Source organism: Muscardinus avellanarius (genome assembly GCF_963383645.1).
Source record: "Muscardinus avellanarius genome assembly, chromosome: 2".
Taxonomy (NCBI): Eukaryota; Metazoa; Chordata; class Mammalia; order Rodentia; family Gliridae; genus Muscardinus; species Muscardinus avellanarius.
Window position 1 is genome coordinate 57,585,379 of NC_137787.1, and position 18,186 is coordinate 57,603,564.

The 18,186-nt window shown below is 37.6% G+C and overlaps 1 protein-coding gene across 1 annotated transcript in view; it reads left to right on the top strand.

The window, feature by feature from the left end:
- Nucleotides 1-18,186, top strand: part of TTN (titin) — a gene marked incomplete at both ends in the record, with an annotated part of 282,804 nt that overhangs the window by 34,202 nt on the left and 230,416 nt on the right. The window contains 13 exon segments of the mRNA XM_080689373.1: nt 129-392; nt 481-741; nt 2,330-2,590; nt 3,112-3,375; nt 3,468-3,728; nt 3,843-4,103; nt 4,580-4,840; nt 5,255-5,396; nt 5,485-5,650; nt 6,784-7,015; nt 8,743-9,027; nt 9,247-9,372; nt 14,454-14,642. Of these exon segments, the coding sequence (XP_080545499.1) occupies nt 129-392; nt 481-741; nt 2,330-2,590; nt 3,112-3,375; nt 3,468-3,728; nt 3,843-4,103; nt 4,580-4,840; nt 5,255-5,396; nt 5,485-5,650; nt 6,784-7,015; nt 8,743-9,027; nt 9,247-9,372; nt 14,454-14,642 (2,973 nt within the window).

Consider the following 18,186-nt stretch of genomic DNA (forward strand, 5'->3'; position numbering starts at 1 on the left):
CTATACCCCCAGCTCTAGTTTTTTTTTTTTTTTGTCTACATTGGTAGGTCAGATAAAGAGCATTAAAGAACACATATTTGGAACAGAATTTATATTCATAATTCTTTTACTTGTATCCACTTTTGCAGGTGTTGATGTGATAACACCTCTAAAAGATGTCAACGTGATTGAGGGTACCAAGGCTGTGCTTGAATGTAAGGTCTCGGTCCCTGATGTGACTTCTGTTAAATGGTACTTAAATGATGAACAAATCAAGCCTGATGACCGTGTACAAGCCATTGTCAAAGGCACTAAGCAGAGACTCGTGATTAACCGAACTCATGCTTCAGATGAAGGACCTTATAAGCTCATGGTTGGCAGAGTTGAAACCAGCTGTAATCTTTCTGTGGAAAGTGAGGAATATTCCATTTAGTCATAATTTAAAACATTTTACTTTCCCAGTGTAATAGCAACCAATCAATTATTTTATTTTTTCTTCAGAAATTAAAATCATCAGAGGTCTTCGAGACCTTACCTGTACAGAAACCCAAAATGTGGTCTTTGAGGTTGAGCTGTCTCACTCAGGAATTGATGTCTTGTGGAATTTTAAGGACAAAGAAATCAAACCCAGTTCTAAATATAAAATTGAAGCTCATGGGAAAATATATAAATTGACAGTTCTTAATATGATGAAAGATGATGAAGGAGAATATACATTTTATGCTGGAGAAAATAGGACAGCTGGAAGACTTACTGTGGCAGGTTGGTACACATTATTGTTCAACTTAATTTCTTATAATGGGCAGTCATTTCAATTTAAGAAATCCTTGCCTATTTCCCCCCACATTTCTATCCATTTCCCACTTCTATGCTTCTGTTTATGCTCATCCTTAGAGCAAGAGTATCCTCAACACTTTTCCCACCCACCTATATTCCAAATGTTGGCCCAGATGGCCTACCTGAAATGCCATCTCCTCTGTGAGATATCACTCCCTACTTGTATAGAATCTCTGCTTCCTCCAACCCCAAGATAATTGTATGTGTAATTCTTTCATGGCCTCATTATAAAATAGTCTTATTCCCTGTTTAGTTTTCCCATATCTAAAAGTAAACCCCTTAAGTCTAGAATTGTTTCTTTCTCTTCTCTGTACTCCACACGATAGATGATTAATAAGTTTGCTGAACTGAGCTTTATTTAAATTTTTCTATTGTAATGATTTCTTATTAAACACTCTTCTTTAAACTTTGTTTTCTTATTTACTTCATACATTTTTAGGAACCCAGTGCATATTTTTAAAATACAACTCAATGTATCTATGTATTTCTTTCTTATGACATGAAATCATAAGAAAAAAAGACTTTCTTCTCCCAATAAAATCATTCCCAATCAGCAGATATCCTTGGTTTTAAAACAAAGAATCAAAAATATAAAACAATGATCAACAACAAATTAGAAATCTTCATTAACATTTTAATTATAATCTAAGCATTTAGGAATCAAGATATTACACTCAGATTGAATTATGCTGTTCATGACCTGGAATATAAGCAAATTATATTGTAAAAATATGTTTTATTTGGAATAAATTTTCATGGTTTATGCTTATAAGATTTCCTCAGAAATTTGACCATAAACAGACTTATACACAATCTCAGGTCTTGCACTTAGGTCACTTTAATGTTAGTTACATGTTTTTAAATGTGTGAAAACAAACAAATCTGTGAGCCCCTATGTGATTTTAATCAATATTTTGAAAGAACATGCTATAGGCCAGATACTATTAGAAATTCAGAACACAAAAAGAAATTAGATACAATCCTTTTTTTTTAGAAACTCAAAATTTGTAGAGGAACAGGTACATAAAGAAATTGTAAAAAAAAAAAATAGTTATTTCTTGCAGGAACCTTGTGGAAGAGTTGACATTTGGTCAACAAAGAGACTTCAGTATATAGGAACCCTTAGTCTTACAAAAACATGGATGACTTGGACATTTTGTTTTGTAAAATTTTCTCAACTAGATATTAGACATATACCCAGGAAATAATAATTAAAAAAACCAAACACAGTGCTTTAAGGAAGAAGACATTGAATCAAAGACCATCCATTTAGCATGTTGTGTATTGCAGTTCTTGGGATTCTGTATTTAAGTACTGTTAAATACTGTTTTCCTTGTAAAACTTTCCTGAATCTAGGTTCTTTCCTATATCTTGCATATTTAGAAAAAGGGACTTCTTAGGTACCTTCTAAGTATGGATAAAAATAATTTCATCAGACATTTCACCATGTTCAAAATCATGTTTTTAAGTTTGATATTTAACTGTGTAAAACTTTCTTCATTCCATTCCAAAGGGGGAGCCATCTCCACGCCACTCACAGATCAGACTGTCGCTGAATCCCAGGAAGCCATGTTTGAATGTGAAGTTGCCAACCCTGATTCGGAAGGCGAATGGTTGAAGGATGGCAAACACCTTGCACTCAGTAACAACATCAGAAGTGAATCTGATGGCCACAAAAGGAGACTTATCATTGCCGCCACCAAGTTAGATGACATTGGAGAATACACGTATAAGGTGGCTACCTCCAAAACATCTGCCAAACTCAAAGTTGAAGGTCAGTGATATATCTCCTTTCCAAGTCATTATTCTCTTAATTGTAATCATTTTAAGTCAAATGGTATGACAATCTTGGATGATATGAATCCTAAGGATATCACTATAAATTCTCTAAACTGTACTTTTGAGCTATATACCACACAGTGAAAAATTGCTCATCAGAACTATGTATGTGATGACGCTACCTCTTGAGCTCCGAGAAAGAGATAAATCAGACATTCTGATTCTTCTTTCCTCTTTCACTTTCTCCTGTCGGCTTATCAAGCTATTAGTATGTGACTATATAAACTTCATCCCAATCAAATATAGAAAAATCCATTACATGATGTCATGTCCAACTAGATCCCAGGTTTTCCTAAAGAATCTTAATGGTGTCTTTTAAAATGAGACAATATATTATTACAACAATTTTGATTACCTTTCCTTTGCAAGATGGCTAAGCAATCACCTTGTTCATGACCTCTTTTACTTGCTGGTTATCACCAATGTTTTCTAAGCCAAACATTAATCCATCCTCAGCTGTCAAAATTAAGAAGACTCTGAAGAACCTCACAGTGACAGAGACACAGGATGCTGTTTTCACTGTTGAGCTCACACACCCTAACGTCAAAGGCGTCCAGTGGATCAAAAATGGAGTCGTGCTGCAGTCCAATGACAAGTATGAGATCTCAGTCAAAGGAACAACTTACTCCTTGACAGTTAAAAACTGTGCCATTGTGGATGAATCTGTTTATGGCTTCAAGCTTGGAAGGCTAGGAGCCAGTGCCAGGCTACATGTTGAGAGTAAGTCGACATAGAAACATTTTACAAGTAGCCAACCCATGATTCCTATTCAGTTAAACATATTACTGAATTTCTCCAACTTTGCTCACTAGCTGTCAAGATCATTAAAAAGCCCAAGGATGTGACTGCCTTGGAAAATGCCACTGTTGCCTTTGAAGTCAGTGTTTCCCATGACACTGTTCCAGTAAAATGGTTCCATAAGAATGTGGAGATTAAGCCAAGTGACAAGCACAGGCTGGTCTCAGAGAGGAAGGTCCACAAGCTGATGCTGCAGAACATCGCCCCCTCGGATGCTGGGGAGTATACCGCTGTGGTGGGCCAGCTGGAGTGCAAAGCAAAATTGTTTGTGGAAAGTAAGTAAGGGGCAGCCCCGAAGGCAGGTGTGTGATGGTTCCTATGCATAATGTATTTCATTTTTTTCTATTTTTAAAAGTATATTAACTGAAGTCTTATCTGATTTTCCCAAGCATTACATATTACAAAAACCATGAAAAATATTGAGGTACCTGAGACCAAAACTGCTTCTTTTGAGTGTGAGGTATCCCATTTCAACGTACCTTCCATGTGGCTGAAGAATGGTGTGGAAATTGAGATGAGTGAAAAGTTCAAGATTGTTGTGCAGGGGAAACTACACCAGCTGATCATCATGAACACCAGCACAGAGGACTCAGCAGAATACACGTTTGTCTGTGGCAATGACCAAGTCAGCGCCACCCTGACAGTGACCCGTAAGTACAAAAATGAAGAATACATATTATATATTTAGCATATATAACATATATCATTATATTATATATTATATTATATATTATTATATAATAAATTAATATATATTCAGTAGACTCATTATTCCATATTCTATTGAACATTCAATTTTCTCAAAAATCTTGATTGAAACATCTACTGTGTATTCACACTCTGAGATGTTAGCATCTCTTCCAGTGGATAAAATTTCCCAATTATAGTAGCATCAAAACTCTACCTAGAAAGATACTTCATTGTCTACCACTTAATCATTTTGTTCCTCTCTTGGTTTGCATTACTATACAGGTGTACATGAAGTTGTCAAAGCCCACATCTCTGAATTGTCATTACCTCAGCAGACACACCAAAAACATGCCAAGCTTTCACTCTGAACCTGTTAAAACTCACAGAATATGTAATTAAAGTCTCCTTGGGTATTTTTTCTTTTCCTCCTCTGCAGCGATTATGATTACATCCATGCTGAAGGACATCAATGCTGAAGAAAAAGACACCATTACTTTTGAGGTGACAGTAAACTATGAAGGCATCTCTTACAAATGGTTAAAGAATGGTGTGGAAATCAAATCAACTGACAGGTGCCAGATGAGAACTAAAAAGCTCACACACTCACTAAACATCAGAAATGTTCACTTTGGAGATGCTGCTGACTACACATTTGTGGCTGGAAAAGCCACTTCAACAGCCACCCTTTTTGTGGAAGGTATGGTATCATAAGCATTGTGTCCATAGAAAGAATGTTAAACATATCTAAATGTGATATATATATATATATATATATCAACAATAAAAATGTACTAATACAAGCTACAATATAAATGAACATTAAAAACTTCATGCTAAGTAAAAGAAGCTATGCTTAGACCCAAATCTCTTGAGACATAGATTGGTAGTTGCCTGTCTAAGGAGAGATGATGGGAAGAGTCTGGTGGGTGATGGTTAAGGGACATCGATTTCTTTTTGGGGAAATGAGAATGTTCTAAAATTATGGAGATAGTTACAGGATTCTGAATATACTGGGAGCCATTGAATTATGTACTCTAAGTGAGTAAATTTTATGTGAAATATATCTCAATAAAGCCACTAAAATGTTAATTGTTTATGTGCTATTTTCTAGCCCGTCATATAGAATTTAGAAAACACATTAAGGACATTAAGGTTCTAGAGAAAAAGCGAGCTGTGTTTGAGTGTGAAGTTTCTGAACCTGACATTACTGTACAGTGGATGAAAGACGGCCAAGAGCTGCAGATTGAAGACAGGTCAGTTATTTTGTCTTGCTGTATTCCAGTAATTCTCAGTTTCATTTGAACCATATACATTAAGCTTCAATTTCCATTTCATCCCTAGGATTAAGATTCAGAAGGAGAAATACGTCCACCGCCTTCTGATACCAACCACGCGAATGTCTGATGCTGGGCAGTACACGGTGGTGGCCGGAGGCAACATGTCAACTGCTAACCTCTTTGTAGAGGGCAGGGATGTTCGCATCCGGAGTGTTAAAAAGGAGGTCCAGGTATTGCTGCATACTGGATTTTATGAAAATTCACCAGTAGCCCTTAATTCATGGTTTTATATCTTAATTTCTGACATGAATTTTCTAACCACAGTCTTTTAACGATTGAAATGAGCTTGTCCCTTTTGGCTTAATTTCTTACGCTGACATCAATTTAGTCACAGTTCCTACTTGCTCAGGGAATATGTGTGTCCTTAGCAGCTGTCTAAACACTTTGATTAAAACATCTGTAGAAACCTCACTGTCTAACAAGTGGTCACTTGCCAAGCAGCACCAACCAGAACAGAACTAAAATTTAAATTGTGATGTTCAGACATCAGTTAGAATTAAGGCAATTTAGAATGAGGTCACATAGTCTCGGGTTTCTTTCTACAGAGAGACAGGTGTGCAAGGATTTAGTGTCTGGGAACATTTCCTATGAGGTCTAATAAGAATCCTAGCCTGAGCAATGGGGGATTCCTAGCAGGAATGCTGAGCAAACACCTTTGCTTTCTATGACATTTGCAGAGCTTGCTTTGTGAGTACCAGACTTCCCAAAAGATGCAACAGAGGAAATGTGTTCAGAGAAATAATTTTGAGTTCAGCTTCATTATGCTGCTCATCCAAATAGAATCATGCTTTAGAGACCTCGGGCCATAGTGGAAAGGCCTTTAATAGGACTCAGATAGCATAGATGTGTCTTCTATCATTTATCTTCCAATTCTGCATCTTCATTTTCTCATCTTTAAAGAAAATATAATAATTATGGTCTATCCTACAAAGTTATTGTTCATGGGATATGAAATGAAGTTGAATAACTTCAAAGAGCTTTGTAAATAATTGGGAGCTCCCCAGATGTTAAAGGCCATTATCTCAGTTATTATTAATTAATAAGCAAACATAGAAAGATGAAATAATTATCTGTTTGAGCAGCCTCTCTCATTACTGCAGGAATAAGCATGATTCTCTAGAAAAGATGTTTGGGTGATGCTTGTCAAAGACTAAGCAGGAAAAATTAGAATATGCTATAATCAGCCAACTTATTATAATATGTAGATTTTGTGTGCTCGTCAGGTAAATAGTTTTAGACATGGATTTGATGAGAGGAAAGCAGATTCATTTTTAGTTTACTTTTTGTGTTGCTGTATCAACAGGTCATTGAGAAACAGCGTGCTGTTGTTGAGTTCGAGGTCAATGAAGATGATGTAGATGCCCACTGGTATAAAGATGGCATTGAAATTAATTTCCAAATTCAAGAACGACACCAATATGTGGTAGAGAGAAGAATCCACAGGATGTTTATCTCTGAGACCAGACTGAGTGACGCCGGCGAATACACCTTTGTGGCCGGAAGGAACCGCAGTTCTGTGACTCTTTATGTCAATGGTATGTAGGTAGAAACTTTAGTTTATTTTGTGTATCCATCTGGAATGGATACGCTCTCTTTCAAGTAACCAAATATACTCTCTTTCAAGTAACCAAAGCTTTGGTAGTTTCTGAAGTTAGTTTCTGAAGAATCCATGGCATTCATGTGGATACGGATACATTTATTTTCACATTATACATGTAAATGGGAGGGCAGCTATTACAAAAACTGTAAGATGTCATTTCCAGGAAGCACCTAAAGCACCACCTAATGGTTGATCAACACCATTTATCATCTACCCTGTGACAATTATACCCAAAATGGCTTTCTAGACACCACAGTGAGCTGTTTTAACTCTCCGCCCTCCACCCTAAGTACTGAAGTGCTAACAGCACTACTATACAACCTACAGGGATATTTCTAGCCTCTGATATGAAGAGCCTGGGAGAACCCATAGATCCCCTTTGGGTTCTGACTCCAGGAAGGAGTTAGAAAGCCTTACCTAATGTGAAAGTAGATCCTCTCTGCCTGAAGTTCTAAGATCAGAGGCTGTGACTTGGAGGAGAAGAGCCACATGCTACCAAGCACTCCAAGGAGCCTTAGAACAGTCCTCAGGAGGGGGCCATGAGACTTTGGCTTTCCTCATTAGAAATTTTAGTGCTGAATTTGAGGCTAATCTATAAACACAGAGAAAAATGGAATCTCCTCCTCTGCCCCATCTTGGCCTCTATCTCTGAATAAATACCTGTAAGGCAGAAGCAGTAATACCAGGAACACATGATTCACAACGATGAACAATTTGCCAACATCCCCTGGGTTCCTGGCAACTTGTAGTTGCATTTAGTTAATTTTATATTCTCTGCATTAGTGGTGGAGAAATTGAAGCACAGAGAAGTAAAAGGTCTTTTCTATAATATTGTCAAGAATTAACCTTCCAAAAGTCCTCTGTTTCTCTTTCTGGGTTTTATGAACTACCCAGGTCTCCTTACTTATCCAACACTAAGAATATGCTTTAATTAACATCACCAGAAAGCTAAACTTTGTTAAATATACTTAATTGAATTTAGCTAGATCTGAAACAATTCTTTCAATTACTCATTCAATACTTATTACATTTCACTGACACTTAGATGTAATTAAATGACAATAACATACACCATTGCTTACAAAACAAGTGCACCAAAATGAGATATGCCTCCTCACCATGTGATTTATGCAAATGACTTTTAAAAATAGTATGTGAAAGTTTTCTAGAATATTTGAGGTATCCATTGCTATGCCCCAACCAGTTACCAGAGTGATTATGTTATACTGTTAAACTAAATACTCTCAGCAATGCTCCCCCATAAAAAATCTTCCTGAAGTGATTGATCCTTTTGGACTTGAGGAAAAAATTCCTGCTTAGAAGAAATAATGTGCTCTTTGGAGGCAAGTAAAGATACCACAATTCTGCCAGGCCTAGTGGTGCACACCTGTAATCTCAAGACTAAGACAAGAGGGTTGCAGGTTCAAGCAAGCCCTCAGCAACATAGTAAGACCCTGTTTCAAAATTTATAAAAAAGGACTAAAGAGTAGCTCAGAGGTAGAGTGCCCCGAGGTTCAATCCCTAGTACTACTAATAATAAAAAAGATATCACAAGTCCAAGGTTTTACTTGTATACATGTAACTACCCAGCAAAAAATTAGTGTAGAGCCTTGCATGCTCTTTATACCTTTTCATGAGCTAATTTCTGTCCTTTATCTCTAGCTCCAGAACCACCCCAAATTCTGCAAGAGCTCCAGCCTGTTACTGTGCAGTCTGGCAAGCCTGCCCGCTTCTGTGCCGTGATATCTGGCAGACCACAGCCCAAAATTTCCTGGTACAAAGAGGAACAGCTGCTTTCCACTGGCTTCAAGTGCAAATTTCTTCACGACGGGCAAGAGTACACGCTTTTGTTAATTGAAGCCTTCCCAGAAGACGCAGCGGTCTATACCTGCGAAGCCAAGAATGACTACGGAGTTGCCACGACCTCAGCTTCACTTTCAGTGGAAGGTAGGGATGCCCTGCAACCTCCAAGCTCAAAATGAAGACTCACAAGCCAGGTTCTATGCTCTTCCAGGGCATTTAAATTACAATCTGGAACGCGTCAAAGGAGATTGCTGTACAACTTTAAAAGCACTCCTTTGTAGAATAAATTAAGATAAATCTGCATGCTCCCTTCTGTGAGGTTTATGTCCTGACTTAATTATGACAAATTATTCATCTCTTTAGTTCCAGAAGTTGTGTCTCCAGATCAGGAAATGCCAGTTTATCCTCCTGCCATTATCACCCCACTTCAGGACACTGTCACTTCTGAGGGCCGGCCGGCCCGTTTTCAATGCAGAGTTTCTGGAACAGGTAGGTTTATGGACACAAGGTATTGCTAATATTGACTCTGATGTAAGAAAAAGATTCTCTCATCTTTTGCTTGATCACAAGCATATCTGATGCATAATTTAAACCTTAACTGGCATACAGCAGAGATTTTACTTGAATTATTGAAATAAACATTAGATCAATGTTTTCCACTATTTTCCCTTAAAAATGTTGAGATTGGTAAATTTTATGTCTTCTACCACATTAAACTAGATCAGTGTTTTCCGCTAATCTTCAAAAGAGATGTGATGCTCCCTTAGGCACATAGGTGTACTTTTATCTCTTGTTTGAGAAATTACAATGACAAAACTACAATTATTATTAAATTAACTATAATTATATCTAAATGTGTTTCAAAAGAAGAGTCCATTTATATACAAGTCCATTGCTTCAGTCTGTGAGCAATGCTGTGTGAAAGATATATTCCTTTGAGAGGCAATATCTTATAATGGCCAAGAGTGGAAGCTTTATGAGCAACAAGGCTGGATTCCAACCTCGACTGCAAAGTGTAACTTTAGCAAATGTATGATTTATCTGGTTCTTTTCATGAATAAAGTGAAGATACTATTGCATTCAGTCTTAGAATGTACATTACATGAGGGCATGGATTCTAAAACTTAGAGGCATGAAAAATAGTATCTATATAGCCAGGACTTGGTGTATGAAAAATAGTACCTACTAAGCACCATGAGAGCCAGGCTGAATCCTTGCCCTAAAGCAACACTTGGAGCCTAGAGGTACTCAAAAAGTAATTGTTGATTGGATAAATGAAAGAATTTAATGAATAACATCAATCTCTGAAGATTATTACCAGGACTGAGTTGGGCAACTCCGGTTAGCATAGAGAACAGTGCCTATATATAGTCACTGCTCAGAGTTAGCTGTTTCTGCTTTTAATTGGGGCGTGCTTCCCAAACATTACCCCAGGAATCTGACCTTGGAAAAGTAAAACATGTCAAGCCAATTATGACTGTACACCAACCACATATAGAGATTGCACAAGTCAAAGGAATATGTTTTTTGGGTTTATCCCAAATGAAAATCACTCCCCCATGTTCTTGGCTTTTGTGTACCAACACCAAAGGGAAATTCTCAAAGCCTAGGTATCACACAGCACTCTTACTCAGTTTACTATTTTGCTTATTATGCTTTTCCTGTTAGTTTATAATCCAATCTACTTTTCTGAGAGCTATTTTCCTAAATGAGTCAGTATTAGGATAGATCTTTTGACCTAGTGGTTTCTTCTTCTGGGATGGAAATGGGCAATCTAGAAACCAAATGAACCTGTTTGATTGTATGAGCATCATTAAAGTATAATGTATATAGAATACCGCATAGACATAGTTGTTAAGTGACTGTGCTCAATACATCCTTTTATCATAGCCATAGAGAGGTAACATAAACATACAAGTCTAGTACTAAATAAGCGGTATTGACAAATACCATAGACTTTCCTTCTTTCTAGCATATTAAGAAATACTAGATACCAATAAATGACTGATTTCATAAAATCCTACTGATACAATAAAGTTTATTTTAAAATCAAATTCGCTGGAGTTATATTGAATACCTATTCATTGAAATTTAGAAGAGCCGGGCGTGGTGGTGCACGCTTGTAATTTCCGTGCTTGGGAGGCTGAGACAGGAGGATTGTGCAGGTTCGAAGCCAGCCTCAGCTACTTAGTGAGGCTCTCAGCAACTTAGTGAGACCCTGTTTCTAAATAAAGTATAAAATAGGTCTGGGAGTGTAGCCCGGAGGTAGAAAGCCTCTGGGTTCCACCCCCAGTACCACCAAAAAAAAGAAATTTAGAGGAAACTTTTCATATAAACATATATATGGGTCATCCAAAATAGTAATGATTATCTTAAATATATTTAGAAAGATTTTTAGTCAGTAGATAATATAATTTTGCTTGAAGGCATTGTAAAAATATATTGAGAGTCTCCTACAGGAGTCTAATTAGGATATAAAGGGTAAAATTATTTTTCTACATAACTACAAAAATGTTTGAATAGACCTTATAAATTCATGAGATATTTTCAGAGACTGGCGATGCTTTTAACCTAGAAAATGTTATCTGTTGAAGATCTCTGGTGCCGCCTACTGGTAGATGAGAATATTGGAAAAGTAGAATTTTTAAAAGTTGCTTTGAAGCTAGTTTTAGTGTTTATTCTACATGGATTACTCAGTATCTTCTGGAGCCTTCCAGAGTGACAATTGGATAAATAAAATAATAAATAACAAGTCTATCAATGAATGAAGTCGATTATTTATTTGAGTATCTATTCCATTTTTACCAGCATGTGTTTCACCCCTGCTGTTGAAATACTAAGCTAGGTGCTGGGTTGGGGGCAGACTGGGCTCATGCCTTCCAGGAGCTCAACACACAGGTGAGGGAGGCATGGGCACAGCTAGGTCCCAGGGCTGTAAGCACTGCAACATGTGTGGGTACTCTGAGAGACAAAGAAAGATGTCTGAACTGAGCATTGAAGTAGCATCACCAGGCATAATGGCATTCCAGGCAGAGAGAACAGTAGTTATAAAGTCAGAAAAGTTTTTGTTTCATGTGCTGGGAACCAAATTTAAAGTGATGTTATGACTGGGTGAGAAAGCTAGGAAGGATGGCGCAGGCCAGATACGCAAGTGTTTGGTACCCTACGCTTGGGATTTGGGAGTTTATCTTGTTTACACGGAGGAGCACTGAAGAACATTTAAGCCCCTCAGGGGCAGGATCATGTTTGTTTTTGAGAAGCAATATTGTGATAAGAAAAGGAGTGAGCAGATGAAGGATGAGACTGGAAGTGAAGGACCCAGGAAGAGGATACTCTTGGGCTTGGGAGTGCTGCTGATGAGTCATTTGGGGGAGGCAGAAGGGAGAGGGGTGTGTTTAGGAGGAAGGAGAACATGATTTAGGGGCCTAGCACAATAAGATAGTTAAGGTACTAAGGTGAGAAGTAGGGTGGCCTTCCAGAAGATGAAAAAGGCCAGTGGCTAACATGGATAATGGCAGCCCAGCCAGAAGCACCAAGTGCATTACCAAGAGAGGTTTTGCCTTTTAGCTTATTTGGTGTTGGCAATTCATGTCTTTTAGCTCATTTGTTGTTGGCAATGTGTGTCCAGTGGTACAGTTTGTGCATCCTTGTGCCTCAGTCAGTTCACCAATGGAAAAAGTGTAAGCAGTAATAGCAGAGAAACTTGGAAGGGGGAATCCACCAAAATCTTCATCTTCTATCTGTGTTGAAAACACATACAGCACAAAGTAGTTGTAGGATGACAAATTCCATGTGGCAGTGTTGTCTATTATATTACTGGCCCCGTCTTTTATTCTTGCTTAAATGAACCACATGCCTGTGGTTTATAAAGCCTTTAGTGTATACGTCATTTAATTCTCATAGTAATTTTATGCCATGAATTGTGCATGAATTATTATGCATCCCATTTTACAAATGAAAAGGGCGTTTCCAAGAGATTAACTGCCCTGTCTAAGGTCACACAGCTGGCAAATTATGGTATCAAAATTCTCTTTGGAGCCCGGCATGGTGGTGCACGCTTATAATCCCCGCACTTGGGAGGTGGAGACAGGAGGATCACGCAGGTTTGAAGCCAGCCACTCTGGCTTAAGAGACCCTGTTTCCAAATAAAATGTATAAAATAGCCAGGCGTGGTGGCACATGATTGTAATCCCCACGCTTTGGAGGCAGAAACAGGAGGATCACACTAGTTTGAAGCCAGCCTTGCTGGCTTAAGAGACCCTTTTTCCAAATTAAAAAAAATATATATATATACACACATACATATATGTGTATATATATACATGTATACATATATACATATACACATATACACTATACACACACACACACACACACACACATATATATATATATCTGGGAGTGTAGCCTGGAGGTAGAAGGTAAAAGGATTTCCAGGAACCCCAGTACTACCAAAAAAAAAAAGTATAAAATAGGTCTGGGAGTGTAGCCTGGAGGTAGAAAGGTTTCCAGGAACCCCAGTACCACACACACACACACACACTCACACACACACTTCAATTTGGTAACTTACCTGGATATCTAAGGAATAAAAAATTATTTCTTTAAGAGGAGAACCTGTAGTTTATACACGACTCCTAGGAAGGAGAGTAAACTTGGTAGATCCAACTGGTACCCAAATGCTAAGTGACTAGGCTCTTAGAAGATTCCCAAAGGATAATACTTAGAAGGGGAAGTGGCATAATGTCTGCTCTCAAAGAACAAAAGATGGCTTGTGGCTTTGATTCTGGCAATTAAAACAATCAACTAAATTTAAAGTACATATTTCCTTAAATTATGACAACATAATTATTTTATTCTTGATTTGAAATTTTGCTTTCTATTAAGATGGCTCGGATTCTTGTATGGAAATAGTTTTATTTTCACTTATAAATGCTACTTTGAAAAAGAGTCGAAGTGTCTAAGTAAAAAAATCCCATTAGTATTTTTCTATATTTAAAATTATCTTATGCTCAAATATCTGTGCTATATCTACTGCTCTGCTAAAGCCTTCTCACACCTGCTCATTTGTAGCAAAACACAGAGATTTTTGTCTCCAGCCTTCAGAGAGGTCTATTTTAGATGTATAGCTTATTGATTTTCTCAGCTCTTTGTGACTGAGCTTTCCCTCACTTCCTGCCCCAGAACACAGCAACAGCCCCAGACCCAGCCCTTCCTGATGACTGCTTCTTAGGGCCATCTTCTCAAGGACACTGTATAAGTCAAAACGTGTCCCTGCTCTCACCACTGACATGCAAATGCCTTGAAAGAACATAACTAAAATCCTGCAATTTTGAACCTTCTATACCAACCAGTTCAACAAATAGAACAAGCTGGATTTATTTCTACAATCTGGTTTACCTTCAAAATGAAATCACATAAGAGCAGATGTCAAAAAACAAAGCATAACATCCTTTAGATAAACATGAAATGTAGTCCCTACTCTAGTGAATATTGTATTTTTAGGTAAATTTTTAAATCCATGCATTTAAATGGCTTCAATTCCCTCTTGTTTTTCTTTTATGGTACAGATCTGAAGGTGTCTTGGTACAGTAAAGACAAGAAAATCAAGCCATCTCGGTTCTTTAGGATGACTCAATTTGAAGATACTTACCAACTGGAAATTGCTGAAGCTTATCCAGAAGATGAAGGAACTTACACTTTTGTTGCTAGTAATGGCGTAGGCCAAGTGTCAAGCACAGCCAACCTGAGACTAGAAGGTAGAGTAAAACAGCTTTAAGAACCATATTTAAATACAGATTTAATCTCACAATGCCAGTAACAATTACTAAGTATTTCATGTAAATCATTGTTGGTCCTACCATTCTCTTTTAATTCAACTAATTATTTCCATGTTATATGCAATGCTCTTGCGCCTCATTGACCCCTCTGTTTTTGAATTAGAGACCATCATTTTTTATTTGCCCTGCTTTTTTCCCATAAAGTCTTGTGATGTATTACTGTCATCACTAGCTCCCATGTCTCCTGACCACCATGTATCAGAATGGAAAGAAATGCTCTCAAGAAATAGGTATATTTGCTTTCTTTTTTATCTAGGATAAAAATCACATTTTACAAAACCTAGAAGTGTTAATATCTTCCCCTTGTGTTGACACAATTATGATTTCACAGGAGCTACAGTAGACAATTCCAGATCTTTTCAGGAGTTGATTATTTTCACTATCATTCAAAGAATGCCTACGTGTTTGGGGACCCCATATTAAGGTGGTTTAAAATTTCTGTTAGTTGGAGTTCTTAAACTGTGATCAGAAGTACTTCCTTCACCACAGGAGCCTCTTTAATTCCAAAACAAAGAAATATTTTTATGTGGTCACACTATTTTTCTTCTGGATGAATATACTCTATGTAATAGTAAATATACACAAATCATAATATAAGAAAACCTGTGCTTTTTAAAAATTTTAAACACATATAATTATTTGTTTTCCTAATGAACTTAGTGTTTCATAAAATAGAAGAATTTGTTTTTCACAGATGAATGAAAAAAGAATTCCTAAACCCAGTTGCATATCCCACTGTAGGCTTCATGATCAGTATAGTGAAGTTTCGTAGCCCTTTTGTGACTCGGCTTGGCTCTCTGGGAAGTAGAAGTGAACTTGTGTGTCTTTGTTTCAACTGTGACATCAGTGACAAAGCACTAATATTGGGCTGGATTCTAGTTTATCACCAAAGTCTGTTACAGATAAAGAACTCCAAATGAGTTTTTATTTCCATGCAGAAAAAGACATTAAATACCGGCATGCTTCTTTTCAGGATTTAGCAAATTTGAAGAAGTTACATCCAACTCCCAATGGCATGTCTCTGCATCAGTTTCATTTAAGAAGGAGGCCGTTGGCCAAAAACCCATCTTCATCCAGCCTCTGTCAAGCCTCAGGGTGCACAGCGGGGAGACAGTCAGATTTCATGCCAGGGTCTCTGGCGTTCCCAAGCCAGAAATACGGTGGTTTCATAACCAGCAGCCGATTCCACCAACAAAAGATGTAGTTTTCCATTTTGAGGAGTCCACAGGCATGGCTTTACTGCTTATAGTTGACGCTTACTCAGAGCATGCTGGGCAGTACTCTTGCAAAGCAGCCAATAGTGCTGGGGAAGCCACTTGTGCAGCCACACTCACAGTGACTCCAAAAGGTAACGCCCCTCTTGCCGCAAGGACTTGGATTCGCTGCATACCTTCTTGTCACACTGTTACTAATGAGAATCTCTGCTGTTTGTCTCATTGCCTACTGTGGTCAGTCCATAATTTACTAATAAAGTAACACACAGCAAGTATCCCCAAATCCCCAATTTAACCTATGTACTTTAAATCTCACTTAAGTATGTGTTCTGTGCATTCAAGAACTAGTAATTATTTTATCAGGCACCAGCTTGGCTTGGCCTTTTCCACTTTTTTAAACAACACTGCATATTTGCACCATAGAATGCTGTATTTTCTGTCTATTGTTTATAAAATATGTGGAGGGAGGGCAAGTGGTATTCTAAATATGGCCAGCTAAAAAATAAATGAAGATGGCTGGGAGAGGGGATGGTGAGGATGGCATCTGCTCAAGCCTTTATCAACCACTCACCACTGGATTGTTGGGAGTGAATTTTCTTTTGTGCAATTCTGACATCCTAGAGCATCCTGCATCTGGCATACTGCTTCCACCATCAAAACATTCTTTGCTTTTTCTTGTTACTTGTGCAAGCTCTAGATAGGCGAACTTCTGGAAAAGATGTAAGAGAGTCCACCAAGTCCCAGGCAGTGGACGATTCCTCTTTCACGAGGATGGAGAGAAAAATATCTCAAATGAAAATTAAGTCATTTCCAGGCTCATCATATGAATAGGAAGTACGAGTCTTTGAAAGTGTATCAAAGTTCCATCCACACAGCTGCATCTGGTCAAGGTGTAGAGTTGCACCACATTGCATCCCTTTCACAAATTGCAGAAGGCACTGAGTTACCTGAGAAAAGTGTTCAAATCAATGGGTGAGGTGCCAACATTTCTCCTGCATCTTCAAGATCTCACTGCAATAGCACTCATTTTCACTATGTTTTAGAAGATGAATCTTCTGTTGCTGTGACCTGGACCCATGAGGGGGTCAAAAGAGAGGAATTTGAGAGAGTACAACTATCACAGGATGTAAACTCTCTGTTTCTGATGATATGCAATGTTCAGCTGGTAGGCCAAGGGCTATACAGCTACACTGCGCACAATGATTGTGGAGAGAAGACGACGACAGCAGCACTAAGCGTAGAAAGTAATTTGATTTTTAGCTGTGACTTGCTTCATTTCATCTTCATTGCTTTATGCGGCTTTACAGAGCCTTTTCTTTTTACAGCCATACAAATTGTATCAATGAATATATTAATTAGAATATCTCAAGTATTCTCTTCATAAATGACTTAAGAAAGTAAACCAAGTCATTGGCCAAACTTTTCATGAAAATGTAACTCTTTGGGCTCCATTGAAGAAGTTTAACTTTCAGGAAGTCGAGGTTTATTTCATATGTATGCTGCTTCTAAATTTTACAAATGTGTCACCTAGAAAGTGCACCAAAGAAAGAAAAATGCCATAATTTTCTAAGTACTTATAGGGTATTATTGTGCCAACACTGCTAAATATAAAATTATTTTAATACCTGCTCAATAGTTACTATCTACCCTTTTCCAATCTGGAGGTTCTCACTGTTTATAGAGAGGCCATAAAAATAGAAAATGGGGTGCTGAAAATAATAAGGTTCTGTCTGGACCAAAATTAATGGTCTGTAGATATTTATAAATAAATACTACTTTTACAAGCTTTGATTTTCTAGAATTGTAGGATTTTTTCATGCAAAATCTTTTTTTATGATTGTGCTTGATTCTCCACTATATCTGGAGGAGCACAAATAAAGTTATTTGAGATAAAGAGAAATATCTTCTCCCTCTTATTCATAGCCTTTCTTCTTAAATACTAATAGAATGATAAAAGCATTTTTTAAGAACTGGGAGCCTCTGTTGTATGTCTGCAAGCAAAGGAGCTTCACTAAGTCCCATGGAAAGAAGCTAGTGAAAGAAGGTCCGGCATCTCCAGGGGTCTGTGGAAAGCTGTAGCCTCCAGTTCCTCTCCGATCCTGGTTCTATTATTCTTGAGTTGTTAAAGTTGAGAAAGGGACAGTATAATGCTCTTTATGTGCATAGGCATCTCTGCACTGAATTTTGAAACTGTAGTCATCCTTCCTTCCCAGTATGGAGAGCCAGGTTCATTAATTGATTTTCTATAT